Source organism: Morone saxatilis, unplaced genomic scaffold, assembly GCF_004916995.1.
Source record: "Morone saxatilis isolate NCDOM2014 unplaced genomic scaffold, NCSU_SB_2.0 Contig4, whole genome shotgun sequence".
In the NCBI taxonomy this organism is placed as follows: Eukaryota; Metazoa; Chordata; class Actinopteri; family Moronidae; genus Morone; species Morone saxatilis.
The window spans coordinates 14939304-14953559 of record NW_023339984.1 but is presented as its reverse complement, the minus strand read 5'-3'; the positions used below and the strand labels follow the sequence as shown (position 1 = coordinate 14953559).

Genomic DNA, 14256 nt, shown 5'->3' with positions numbered 1-14256 from the left:
TAGGTAGAGTAACACACATAATGTTAAACATGTGATTATGGTGCTAATGTTTAGGTTGAGACGGCGTCTGTAGTCAATCATAGCTGCTAGCCAGATTGGTTTAGAGAAGCTGGGTTCAAAATGAATATATTTTGATTTAAATATAGAGATATATACGTATAATGAAGCTAATAAAACCCGTCAATCTATCCACCTTGACCTGAAACATCTAATGCAAGTGACATTTTAGGTTTTATTCTGATAATAATGAAGGACTCCCCGTCTGACATTAGGCACTTTATTTGAGCACAAAATAAGCATTATTAGGCAATCAACAGAAGAATTTTACATGTACATTCCTCAAGTGGTATCAAATTAGGTTTCTTTAAGGAAAAGAAAAAAGTATTGAACAATATCTACATTCATAGACAGTGTTTCTGAAGCTATGGAAGACAAAAAAATTAACGGAAATAATGTACAAGACAGTAAAAACAGCAAGTCTAGCTATGGTGAGAAAATAAATTAAGTGTGAATTTCGATGTGGATAACTACGGTTGAGAAAATGTAGGAGGCTGAAATCGAAGCAGTTCTTGCTCTTTGCCTTTAAGCAAAGACTCAGAGAGGCACTCAGAGAGGTCAAAGTTGTAAAGCAGTAAATAAAATCTTAGTGTGCATGTCCTGTGTGGTTTAAAAACTGCGTCTGTGGCATGTGTTTATTCTCGTTGTGAACTGAATATGAGTTATTGTATTTCTGTTTATGGGATCACAATTGCAGGCCTCTTAAGTGTGGACAATTTGCCTGTCCACACCTCTCCTAGGGGGTATATTTATGCTTTGGGTTCAAGGTTAGAGTCCTATATAATCATACAAACCCAATTACGTGTTTTGAAATATAAAGTTCTGGAGGACTTGAAGGTCTGGATTGCATTTACTCGTCTTTGGTTGCCTCATTTACTAAGTTTGCCAAAAAAATACTCCACAAACATTGTTTTTCATTGTGTCACGCTCGGACAGGAACGCATTACAGTCAGTGGAACAATGTCCGTAATCCGGTCCTGATGAGTTTATATGTTGATCCGTCTCAATGCCAGCAACATGAAGTCACAGCGTTTCTTTTTTTTTTTTTTACTTGCTACGGTCCAACCGTGTTAATCACCAGCAACAGTTGGGGGTAGATTTCAAAAGCTCACTAGCCACTTGCGCTGTTTAACAACCATTTTTTATAAGCCGCAGATGTTTCTTGGATCAGTTGCACCTAGAGGAACCATTAAACCATTTTCTTCTCGTAAGAAAATTTAACTTGAACAATGACATTATTTCTGCCTCAAATGTTCATCAGCCTCACGCTACATAGCTAAAACTACAATCTGCTACCAAACAACTGTTGATTAAAGGCACAAGGTAGAGTTTTTGAACACTAGTGGCGCTAGTGAGTAATGTTTTTATGAGTGGGGCCACATATAGGGGAGATAAAAGAGTCCTGCTGATGCTAATCCACCAACCAACCAATTTCTATCATTTAGTAAACTAAGTGACATATATTTTATGGGTCTTTTATATTATATTAAAAACTGTACAATGAACCCAAATAGTGAATTGCAAGAAGTTTGTGTAAAACGAGTGATTTGGATGAATTGTAAGCAGATACATATCCTAATATAATACATTTCCTGTATTTGTTTTATCATTTTCAACTAATAGGCTTCTTTTTTGACAAATTTACATGAACGCGTTCTTCACAGAAGTCAATCAAATGCTGAGATAAAGGCCTACTGTGTATATTATTTATTTAATATCAAGAAGGCCTCGCAACCTTCCCATACCTTCCCCCTTTGGCGACCCCTAGTGGAGGTCTCGAACCACAGGTTGGGACCCACTGACGTAAACAATGAAGGTTTAAAATCTATCTATTCACTGTCTGTTACTAGTCTTCAAAGATACACACAACGCATTTCAATGAGAAACGGTGAATGTAAACATAACTTTGTTTACTTTAACGTATTATAGACAAACCTAACGCTACGTCTTAACAACCATCTCAACAGCGGCTGGTCGGTGGTGTTCTCTCATCCTCTAAAAGAAACTGTTGCTTTTGGAAAACCAGGTCTGTCCATCTGAAACCAGGCTTGTGATGTACTTCCCTTGGAAATATATAATTATGTTCAGCAAGCCACACTTATTTTCAAAATATAAACACAGCATGGATCTTGGATGGGAGCTCAGGACAAGAACAGAGCTGGAAACTGTGAAACTGCGCTGATTTATTTGAGGTCTAGATCCTCACAGCTGCTCGCAATCTTTCTCCAGGTCTAATGGGTAGCAAATGATGGACAACGTGTCCGACTCGCGGTCTGGCAATTTCTAATGTGATGCTGGTTCAAAAGGCACAGTTTGTCCAAAAACCAGAGCCCCACAAAAGACAAAACACACAAGACGTAATTGACATATTATGGGCATTATTCAGTACAATCAGAACTGCCAAGATCAACACTATTGAACTGGGATCGATTGTATTGAATTCAAAGCAGATGTCAGTGCACACATATTAACACACACTCTTACTCACATACATAAAGTGACAATCCTATAGGCTGATGTGATTTTAATTCGCTTACTAGTTGTTTTAGTTTAGAGACTCACATGAAATCCAATTTGATCACCTTGGTTGAGTACGTTTTCTTTTGGGCGCCACAGCGGCTCAGTGGTGGGTTTGGACCTGACCCCGAATGGTTGGGAAAGGTTTGGTATGGTTTTGGATTTGTCTGCGTGGGTTTTCATGTGGACTGGAGACTTCAGTGACTCATTTTTGTGTTAACTCTGAACTCCGGCATGTTGAATTTGAAATGAAACAGCGACTTTAAGCTTTAATTTGAGGGATTACAATCCCCATCAGTCGAACACCGTTGGCACCGCTGCCATTTTTATACACACACCCCAAATTATATCAACAAATATAACCTGAAATGAAGCAATTCTAATAAATACTTAGACTTATAACTCATTTCAGGGACTCCTCAGTGCAGCCAGCGTTACTCTTTCCTGCTTTCAGTGGCTTTTTGCCTTCAATCTGGTCTTTCGCAAGTATAACACAGTTGAACTGAGGGTCAAATGTCCAGTCATATCCCCCAGTTTGTTAACAAGAACTCCTACACTGTCCACCCAATATGGGCGCCCCCCTACCCGCTATTTTATTACAAACCCAACCAAACATGGAGCCAACACTCTCCTGATTCTTGACGATCAAGCTGGCCTCCGCTTCGGTCTTTATACCTCAAAATGCAGCTTGATTTGATTCAGACGTCTCTGATTCTTGAGATGATTTGGGAAGACATGGCCCCACACTGCGCAGGCAGGCTTTTGGCATTCATATGTTTGAGCATAAACAGAGCCCGGCACTGAAGCAGCATGTGCATGCGTGGCTTATTTATTTAATATCACACAGAAAGTGAAATGTTGTGACAGATACTGAGCAACGAGCAAGCTCGCTCTGCGGGGTGCCGCAAATGAAAAACATTGAAACTTCAGAAACTTAATTAATTAACCAGCGGGAGATAATGAGTTGTGTTTGCCGAAAACAAAATAATCTTTGGATCGAATCCCAACAGAACTACCGCCAGTTAGTGCGGTACTTTATGGATCCCCGGAGGTATTCCTTCGTCTCTTCCGCCCACTGGTAAACACTGGGAGCTCAAAGGTCAGGGGTCGGACCAGAAACTGTGGATGCTTTCGCTGTCTCCAGCAGAGTGAATGCATCCTGGTGAGCAGTGACTTGGAAATGGAGATCATATGTCTAGAACTGTGGTTCCCAACCTTTTTCTATCATTTAATAAGATGATTAAGTGAGATAATTTATGGATATTTTCATATTATATTAACCCAAACAGTGAACTCTGCAAGAAGATTGTGTAAAACGAGAGATTTGGATGCATTTTGAGCAGATTATTTCCTGTTTAGGGAACTTTTTATACAGCTGCGTACAAACACCAGATTTTAAAGCGTAAAGCTAACAGAGCGTGAGTAGAAATGAGCTGAATTTGATTGGATTATAATCACATTTACCCCACCTTTTTAGAGGATGTTCTCTTTTACTCACTACATCACCACACTGTAAATCTCCACGTACACAGAGAAAAGTTCAAATATTTGTTTATTTTCTCAGCAACAATGTGCTACACATGTTCACAGCTACAAAACTGTCCAGTACAAACACGCCAGCACACAGATTCAATGCAAAAAAGTTTCCCCAGCTGGCCCAGGGATTTATGCTATTATAATACGAGTGTGTATGTTACATTATCATCACCGCTGGACCTGTTTCAGCTAACTGTTTGTTTTGTTTGGAGTGCAAGAAAGAAAGTTTTACCCTGGATAATAAACCGACTTAGGCTCACGTTCACGGAGAGGGAGAGGGAGAGGGAGAGGGAGAGGGAGAGTTTGGCATGTGTGATATGATGGACTGGGAGAGAGCTGAGCAGAAACGTGACCGAGTGCCACCCTGCAAAAAAAAAGCTACTAAAACAGCAATCAAACACAAAATGAAGATTTCTCTCCAATTTTGTGCTTTGCCCAGAAAAACAAACAGGATGTATATAGTCTATAGTAGAGCATATTCACAGGTATACGTGAGCCCACAGTGCCAGAAAGATGAGCTTATAGGCCATAATGTGAGCTTCTTTCTGTGTAATCCTGTTGATTAACCTGGATGTCACCTCATTAAACGTGTGTCAGCCTTTTTTCTCTCTTCGGGAAAACAAATTGAAGGTTGCGTACACAAGCAAAGAAATCTGTGTGTGTGTACGTTTGCTTGACCTCGTTTTTTAGGAGTCGTCCATGTGAACCGAGCCCTTTGAACAAACACGTCCCGTAAAGCACACACACACACTCCCTACAAGCCTCCGACTGATCACTGACAACTACCAGATGGCACAGGGAGGCTAGACAGTGTGGATAAATGAGTGCGTGTCGGAGTGCGTTTGTGTCTTTACACTGGATGTGACACTGGATGATGTGTGTGTCTGTGGAGCACCGACTGGCCTGGATGCGGTGTTAAGGAGTGTGTGTGTGTCTCCTTTATGTGCATACATGTGCGTGCCAGAGGGGGAAAGAAAAAGAAAAAGCGTGTAGGGGTTGAGTCTGTGCTAGTCGGCGCATGGTTTATGTCTGCAAATATCCCCTCCTTCCAAATCTTTCTTTATGCGCGTCTGTGTCTTGTTACTAAATCTGTTCTCTGTGTTCCTAAAACTCACCTTTACTGTGTTCGCCTGATGAACTGTTGTGTTAAAGACACATTCGTTCATCGTATGGGTGTGTTTACAGCTGACATACAGTATCAGGATTGCGCAAATGTTGTGCATGTGTGTTTTTGTGAGTGTTTCTTGTTCACTGGCAGCCATATTGGAGGATATTCATCTCTTGCTCAACAGCACCACGGCGGTTTCAGCGCTCACACACCAAGTTAATTTAGTTTTATTGTTACAAACTAACCTTTATCTCGTCAGCTATTTTCTATAATGTTAAAACACATCTGATTAAGTTGCTGGTGGTTGCATATTAAAGGAATAGTTCCACATTTTGGGAGTAGTTTGATACCACTCTCATAACTGTCCGTTAAATATGAAGCTACAACCAAGAGAGAGTTAGCTTAGCTTAGCACAAACGTGTCCAAGAGTGGTGTCAAAGTCATAATTAACTACTTAATCTAAGTTTCTGAGCTAAAGTAAAGTGAGTCGGCTCCAATTTCAGCTCCTTCTCTTTAATTATCCAGATGTTATTTTGGTATTTTTGCCAACGGTGCCAACTTTCATTTTTTTGGTTAGTGATGAAACTCCAGAGCAACTGGTTTTTGCAGGACAAAAAGATGTGTCGCTACATTTGGTGCAAAAGTGAAAACAAAGTGTTTAAACAACATTTAAGTGAGTATATTTCAGTGTTGAACATCGCTTTGTCGTTTTATGTAACCTAGACCGTTGTCTGTTGATCTGGAAATAAGTTGCACATGTGTCCGTCGTCTTGTTCCCGTACTGTGTTTGTTGTTGTTTTCCGGTTGGTTGTTGCAACTGACCCTTAAACTAAAAACTGAATGCAGCTCCACAGGGTAGACAAGAAAGATGAGATAAATCAAATTCTTTACATGAAGAAGAAGGACAAGAAGGAGACAGATCGTGACGGAAAGTGAAGGAGAGAGACGAAAGAGTTCAACAACAACAGACTGGTCGGGCTGCATACCACCCTCACCCTCTTTCTCTCTCTTTCCTTTTATCTTCTTCTGCTGGGCTCGTTCTTATTGGCATTTACGAGATTTCTCCCTCCTCCTAGTTTCCATTCCTCTTTCCTTACAGACTCCTTTGTTCAAAAGGCACTCTTTTTGTGTTGCTTCTCACAGTCTTATTGCTGTATCCAGTACAAAGAAGCAATCCTTGCATAAAATCCACAGTTCTAGTGTTAGATAGTCGATAGTCTTTAGCAAAAAAAATCCAAGTGGTTTAAAGTCCAGTCAAGGTAAAATACATATGAATTACTTTTAAAATCACCACAGTTCATTGTCTAAATCTCATTCTCAACCATTCATATGTACAGAACTCTCATGGCACGCTTTAAAAAAAAGTTATATTCAACATTTTTTATTTTTTTTTGCTTTGGTTTGATCATTTTATTCCGCTACCATTTCACCGTCCTTCCTCACATCTTCGATGCAGAGGATTTGAGTTTTTTTATTGTGTGTACATTCTTCGGTCTGGTATCCAAATCAGAGGGTCTGATTGCTTCCCACACAAAAAAGGCTGTTGCTGGCGAGACACGCTGAGATTCATGTGTAAATTTGGGATACGGGCAGCGTATATTTAGCCTAATTTATTGGGCGATTCTCATCTAACAGGAATACCTCAAAGTTTCTGTAATGTTTTTCTCTGGTTTACTTCTTTTTTTGACATCCAAAAGGCAATTTCCTTCCCCGGGATATCCTCACATTTATTTTCGTGTGATTGCACATGTATCTATTGTATATCTTGCTCTTGACGGTTAGGTTTCGCTTAATGGAGAGTAAGGAAGACAAATCCACTCTTTTTCTTTTCCCTTTCACCCCTTCCTCTTGCAGCGTTAACTCAAGCGAAGCCTTCAAACCCCAGTCCTTCGCTCCTTCAATGTATCCATCCAAGCAAACATTGAGGATCCAGTATCCAAGGCCAACATCCCCCCGCTCTGTCTTAACGACCCTTTTTTCCAATCAACGGATACTCAAAAGTCTCCAAGCCCACCCATGTATCCATCCATCATCCTATCTGTTCCTCTTTTTTTTTATTTCCTCCCATCGCTTCCCCTCAGAGGTCCAGGCGGAAGGCGCCGAAGTAGCTGGAAGAATCATCCGCGTTGACCATGGTTGGAGAAGAGACTGAGACAAAGAGCTCGTCACCGGCCCTCAGCTCGAACAGCCCTCCCTGGTAGACGGAGTGGAGGGCGTACTCGGCGTCCGGGGCCCAGCACTTTGTTCCCACCCCCTTCAGGAGCTGCCCAGAAATGGAAAATCAAGGTAAGAAAGTGTGTTTCAATTAACACGATGAAGTTATTCCACATGAGAAGGGGAAACGTACCTGTATGGGGCTTGGGTAGGAGGTTTTCTTGTAGACGCACTGAACCAGCTGGTGGCTGACGCTGCGCTGGTCTCCGTCACCGGCGGCTGGGGACGGATAACGGAAATACACCTGGAGGCAGCAGAGAGCAGAGCAGGGACAAAATAAATAAAGACACTGAGAGGCAGTTTGAATCAAAGCTTAAATGATTGTCTGATTTATTTAGTTTATTGAAAGAAAAAGGTCTGATATCGTCTTATAAACTGAACTCCTTTGAGTTTATAACAGTTTTACAATCTACAGACTAAAAACTGACACAAATGTACTGATTGAGATTATTAATAAGGAAAATAATCATTATTTGCAGCTTCTACTTATTATTAGCGTATTGATCTGTGTACATGGTGTTGATGGGCTAAAATAAATACAGTTATAATGTTTTTTTAGCGGTATTATTATTCTAGTTCTTGTTTTAGTAGTTGGTATTAATCAAACTACTAAAAAAAAAAAAAAAATTATAATTTATACCGAACTAAAATAGTAATTTCTATATTAAACAAAATCCTTTTCTCTTGGTTTTAATGTCTAAAGATGTAGAAATAAGTTTTAATCCCTGACAGTACAGTAAGCTCACCTGTGAGTACAGGTAGTACCGCCCATCCTGAGGCACTCGCAGCTTCCCATTGGTCAGGGTCATGTTGTGCAGGTGAGCTCCGAAGCTCTGATTGGCCCATGAGCGGACCACATGGCGACAAGACTGGTGGAGGCCCGCAGTGGGGATCGGGTAGGGAGGGAACCCTGGTGAAGAAGAAGGATTAGGGTAACGATTACAAGGGAAACGAGGGTTGAAGAAAATATGTAGAAGGAAAGCAGGCAGTGATACGCCCCGAGGAGTCCACGTCCTTTATTTTCTACTTTATTTAGGACCCAATGGAGGATACAGAGCAGTTACAGGCGTCCTAACTAACAGCCAATCAGTATTTCCTGTGTCTTCAAGGCAAACGCAGAAAATACACAACTGATTCTGAGCCAGGCAGGGATTCAGTCAGCGGCCAGCAGCTCTCGAGCTTTCCTTCCACATTCGACAAGCACCTTTTCCTGTGCGTCATTTCCCGTCTCGCTACTTCATGTGCGTGTTTGCATACTGTGCTAGGTTGCTACCTCTAAGTCATATGCGGGATTTAAAGGTGTGTTACGTGTGTGTAATGCTTTACACGATAATGGTTTATTAGAAAACAATATTAAAGGATGCAAGAGATGTTGTACTTCCTTATGACAAATCCAGGCAGAATGTGTGAACCTTACTCTCTCTTCCTTCTTCCACACACACACACACACACACTCATGCACACATACACACACACACACACACGCATATATGACACCATCTTCGCCCTTTGTCGACTCAATGGAAATAACATCAGGCAGTCTTTGCCAGATTGTCAACACCCTTCAGTTTGCACGCCAGTCTTAGATGAAACAATACGAAGGTCTAGATAACACACACACATATATGTACACACAAAAAAGCACTTTCCACATTCCACATTTAATGACACACACACACACACACACACACTACATCCTAATAATATCTGTTTTACTGTATTCATTGACTGATTCATATAGAAGACATTTAATAAATGCTTTTCTTGGAGGGAAAAAGCTCTCTGGCAGAAGGAAGTGATTTTTTTTTAAGAACAATTCAAAGTCAAACACAAGGAAGCACATTAAGGTGAAATGTGTGTGCAACATTAATGGATAAAACAATCCTCCTTAATACAGCAGGTTCAAGTCCTAAGGTTGCTCCTTAGCCTGCCCTTATATAGACAATTAATGGATTAATTTAAGGTCTATTTAAGCAGCCGGTTCCCTAAAGTTAAGGGAGGATTAAGGGATACAATTACGCCGTCTAAAAGATTACAAAATATATATATCTTAAGAATATTTTAAGGGATTTTTTGTCATTTCATGCGTCACTGTTTGAGTCTAGTTTTCTTGTAAGCAAAGTTCCTTTTTGTGGAATTTCTTTACAAGATTTTGGCTCATTGTTTATTAGTCGAGTCAGTTCTTCTCCGCCTTCATCCACAAATCAGCTGTTGGTGCCTTAATGTTGTTCTTCCCAGACGTCAGTTACACAGACATACGTAGGCAAGGAATAAATTCAGTTTTTCTCTTTTTTTTTATCACTTAACACGCAGAAACGGTGTTCTGCAGTGGTCATAAACACAATGATACACACAATGACACTGACAACTTTTATGGTTTTCATAAAACTTCCTCTTCACTCTTCCTAAACACCCTTGGCCCACAGTAACACCCCGACACACAGGTGCCTCACCTTGAGAGCTGGTGTCTCTGAGGGTCAAGTGGGCAGATGGCCTCTGGGTCACCGAGGTCATGAACTTCGACCCCGAGTTGTTGAAAGCGCGAGGCATCGTTCTCGCCTCTGAAGGAGAGAGGAAATGTAAAAAAAAAGGTCAGAAACAAGGTTGTTGCATTGTGGTCTGTGTGTGTTTGTGTGTGTGTGTGAGAGATACTCACCTATGAAGGTTTGCTTTGATATGATGTTATCTGTCACCTGAAAGAAACAGAGAAAAAATAACCATCAATAAGAGTGATATTTGACCTTTCAGTACAAAAAATGTCAATTTTTTCAAAGGTCTGTTTGTCCATTTGTTCAGAGATAAATGGTGTTTTAAGTTGTTATTCATCCTTTAAGTGTTTATTTAACTTTTACGAGTGTGATGTTAAATATTAACTTTGCTGCGATAATTAAACAGCTAACACTGGTTATGAGTGTCGACGTGCCGTAATAAACACGGTTGTAATTTATTTTATAGTTAACTCAAGACGGTTTTATTCACGCAGCCCTAAATCACAAACTTCACACGGTTGGGCTGTTACAGTCTTTTTACAGCAACCCTCCTCAGGCAACCTTAGACCTTTGATTTGGATCAGGAGAAAACTTCACATGAAATCCTCTTAACGGGAAGAAGAGGAAGAACTTCAGGAGGATCAAAAGAGGATGGACAGACATGAAGACATAAGTAAAATTGCAATAATAAAGAACAATAAATAGCTTTTTTTTGGTGCTGTGAGCTCCTCCGTTGCTGTTATGCATTAAAACACCAGTCAGTTACTTTAGTGTCAATGGTGGCATTTTAAAGTCTCCTGTGTGTGTTTTCTTCTACTTTTGGGGCCGATTTTTGTCAGTTTATTTAGCTGATTTAATGGTCTGCCTCTGTAGAATGAGAGCTGCTGCTCAGTGACAGGCAAACAGCTGTAGAGAAAGAATAATTTCACATGTAAGTCGGTGAATTCAGGGTTTTTTTCTACCAGTTTGACGACAGGGAATACAGTACTGAGGTGATTTAGGAGACTAAGACACTGTGGGGACGGGCCAGGAGGGGCGTTACGAGGGAGGTCGGGCATCAGAGAGGAAGTGACAGCGTGTAGAGCCAGAATATTTTCACATCTTAGACTAACCAAGGCAATTTTGGTGAGTTTTAGTGTGCTCTACGATAACTTAACAAGGCGATTAAGCTGATCTTAGTTGGGTTGAGTTTATTTTGTTTATTAAAGCTAAAAGAGCAGCTGAAACTGCTGGTCGCTGGTTGTTGGGCTGATGGTGGCTGATTTTAACCACATATCTCACACTCACAAGGTTAAAATTAAGTTAAAGTTTGGTCTAAAGTTATAAGACAGGCCTCATCTTCTCCTCTCCTGCCTCCTTCCATCACCACAGTAATAAACTATAAACGTTCCCTCTTTCCTCTCCTCTCCTCTCCTCTCCGTCCTGTCTCTGTTTTACTTCTCCTGCTCCTCTATGTCATCCCTCGCCCCCAATGAGCGGCCTCCGTTTCATCTTCCCCAGATGTAGACGCAGCCAGGTCGTGGAAATATATATATATGTGTACACACACTCACACACAGATGCATTTTCTTCTCACTCTCTCTCACACTCTCACACCCATGCTAATGCTTTCTGTACCGACTGTCACGCCTCGTTTTTGTCTTTCCCACTTTGTAAATCAAGCTTCAGGCACCATTTTTCATGTATTTTCTGTTATATTTCTCTCTTTTCTAACATCCTCTTTTATCTCATCCTTCCATCTTTCCACCTCTGTCTTGTTCCCTCCTTTTCTTACATTTTTCCACTGCATGTCGCCTCCTCCTTTCTATTTCCAACTTCTCTCTACGCTTCTTCACTCTTTAACCAAAAGGTCACATGTTAATCACCTGTTGCTAGTCATGTGGCTTGTCTCAAGTGCCCCGAAGCAAGGCATCGAGCCCCCTGCGGTATAAATCTCCCTGATTAATTTGCAGAAATGCCACAAAATCTTGAATATGATTAATTTCACCGCTGTTTTTAATGGGCATCCAGCTCCAACCGTGGTGTTTTTCTTGGCAGCGGGCCTGGTTTCTCCCGCACCCGACACTAAACCCAACCTGCAAATTGGACGTGATCGCTCTGGGGTTTGGCGTGTGTGTGTAAGTGTGTGTGTCTGTGCGCATACCCCCCACTTGTGTATACCCTATATACTCTAAGGGGAACCCAATACAGTAAAGTACAGAGCTTTGACCCCGGGCCGCGCTAGCTCGTCTCGCTAGGCGTAGCGTGCCTGTCTCGGCCTCACGTTCCTCAAGTCCTGAAAGCAGAAAATTACCCGCACGCACACCCACACACACTTTAAAGAAAGAGAGACAATTGCCAACAGATTTCTAACAAGAAAAGTATAAAAAAAGACAAAAACAAGAAATGTGGGGTACTTTTCTGACGCATGGCCCCCACTGTGAGCTTTCAGTCTTCCGTCATGGCGACTCCAGAACAGCATGTTTTCAATATAAGAGTTCAACACTTTTGCTGTCTTTAACGCTTAAAAGCTCACATGGGAAACTACTGGATGGCTGAAGAGTGAAATCAGCTGTAGAAGCTGCATGCATAATTTATGCTTACAGCGGTGGACGTTTTCTTAGTCAGCTGCATGTTTTAAAGGTGAAAATGCCACTGTCACGTAGAGTTATAGTTCCTTATTGTATTTTCTTACTCACAGGACTGTTCTCACATCTGGCTTGTATTTAGAGCACGTTGTACGCGGTTAGATATTAATGCAGTTAGGGTGAAAGTGTCCAACTAGCTTCGAATTAATCACAAAAGACATTAAATTAGAAGGCATAAATGTGGCAATTCAGGTTTATTTTTGAGAAATTATTTCCTAAAAAGGTTAATTGGCGACTTTAAATTGCCTGTGATTGACTGGTGATCTGTCCTCCCCCCACGGGGTAAAGTTAATGGATGGACACTTTTCCATCAGGTATGATCGGATCACAACTACGCAGAAACAGTCCACTCTTTGTTCTACAGGTGGCTTCAGTTTGATATCAAAGGAACCTGCTGGTACTTTTTAACTTCTTGCCTCCTTTCGGAGTCTTGAAGTCATTATTCTGCCCTTTTAAAACGAAAGGTCAATTACGGCTAACATCTTGGGATAATCTCATGTAATAAGGGTTTTTAGCTAGTTCGCTAATGACAGCAGCATGCATAGAATAAAACCAATGTCAACACGATAAGTTTCCAGATATCTAATTCCTTTTAAACAGAATGAGTTATTTGTACCCTTAAAGCTCCATAAAAAGGTTTCACTGAATGTATTTCTGGTCCATGGGAACAAGAGGCGTTCATCCCGAACAATAACTTCTGGCAGCAATTACTCAACTTGTCATTAGTTCCTACTATAATCTGCAGTTAAGAGGAGGCTCGTCTTCAGCCAAGTTTATCATTTTGTGGCCTCGCCTTTCTCAATTCCAATAACTACACTGCTATGTTTGTTAGATTTTTTATTACTCAGGTCATTATTGTTTCATTCTTGGCCGCAGTGAGCCAATATGCAGGAGTTGGCTGCAACAAAGGAAGCGGGAGTTTTTAGGAAATCCATAATTTTCCAGTCTTGCCTGGGCCAAAATGGGCTCCACGGGCAGTTGGGACGCATATGTTCTGTCAAGTGAGTCAGATATCTCACTCCAAAAAAGTTACGTAACAGCTCGTATCGTCCGTATATGCGTGTGTGCGATTAGAAGTGGATTCCTCTCCGATGCTAGAGCTCTGAAATCATCCTCTTGCTTCTAGTTCAAGCTACCCCCTCTGTTATTACATTCCTGTTTAAAGGGTTTCACTCAGAGACTCTGAGGGGTTATTTCTGAGGTACTTCTCAGAAAGAAAGAGAGCTCATGGGGTACCAAGATGGCCTGTGATAACACTTAGGTGCCCCTGCAGCTTTATTTTCCCTTGATGTGCGTCATTATGCGTAGACAAGGATGATTTGAGGTGCAGATGCTGTTTGGGAAAGGTCTAGCACGATGACACCAAGCATGATCCTGCAGGAAAGTCTCATAGCAACATTAACTTTAACCTCAACTTTATAACCCTCACCCTAACCGTTAAACAACAACCAGAACTTTGCCACTCAGTTATAATGCTTTATTTTAAAGCAATAAATATTGTGCGTCTGACCTTGTAAGAAGGTTAATCAGAGCCTCCTTGGCCCCATGTGGAGCAAAAGGCTTCTGGGCCTGCTTTCTGCCACCAGGAAGTAAGACATGTTTATGTGTTTGTGGGCTTTGCCCTTAACGAGGATTTCAGCTGTTCACATGGTGGTTTACTGGGAAAAAACAGCGCTTCTGCTGCTCTGGTTGTGTGTGTGTGTGTGTG

At 41.2% G+C, this 14256-nt stretch overlaps 1 protein-coding gene across 1 annotated transcript in view; it reads right to left on the bottom strand.

Moving 5' to 3' along the window:
• Positions 1-263: 263 nt before the first annotated feature.
• The window catches only part of tnfsf10l (TNF superfamily member 10, like), a 66010-nt gene continuing 52017 nt past the window's right edge, over positions 264-14256 (bottom strand). The window contains 5 exon segments of the mRNA XM_035675547.1: positions 264-7481; positions 7566-7676; positions 8179-8342; positions 9886-9993; positions 10089-10125. Of these exon segments, the coding sequence (XP_035531440.1) occupies positions 7296-7481; positions 7566-7676; positions 8179-8342; positions 9886-9993; positions 10089-10125 (606 nt within the window). The 3' untranslated portion in view covers positions 264-7295.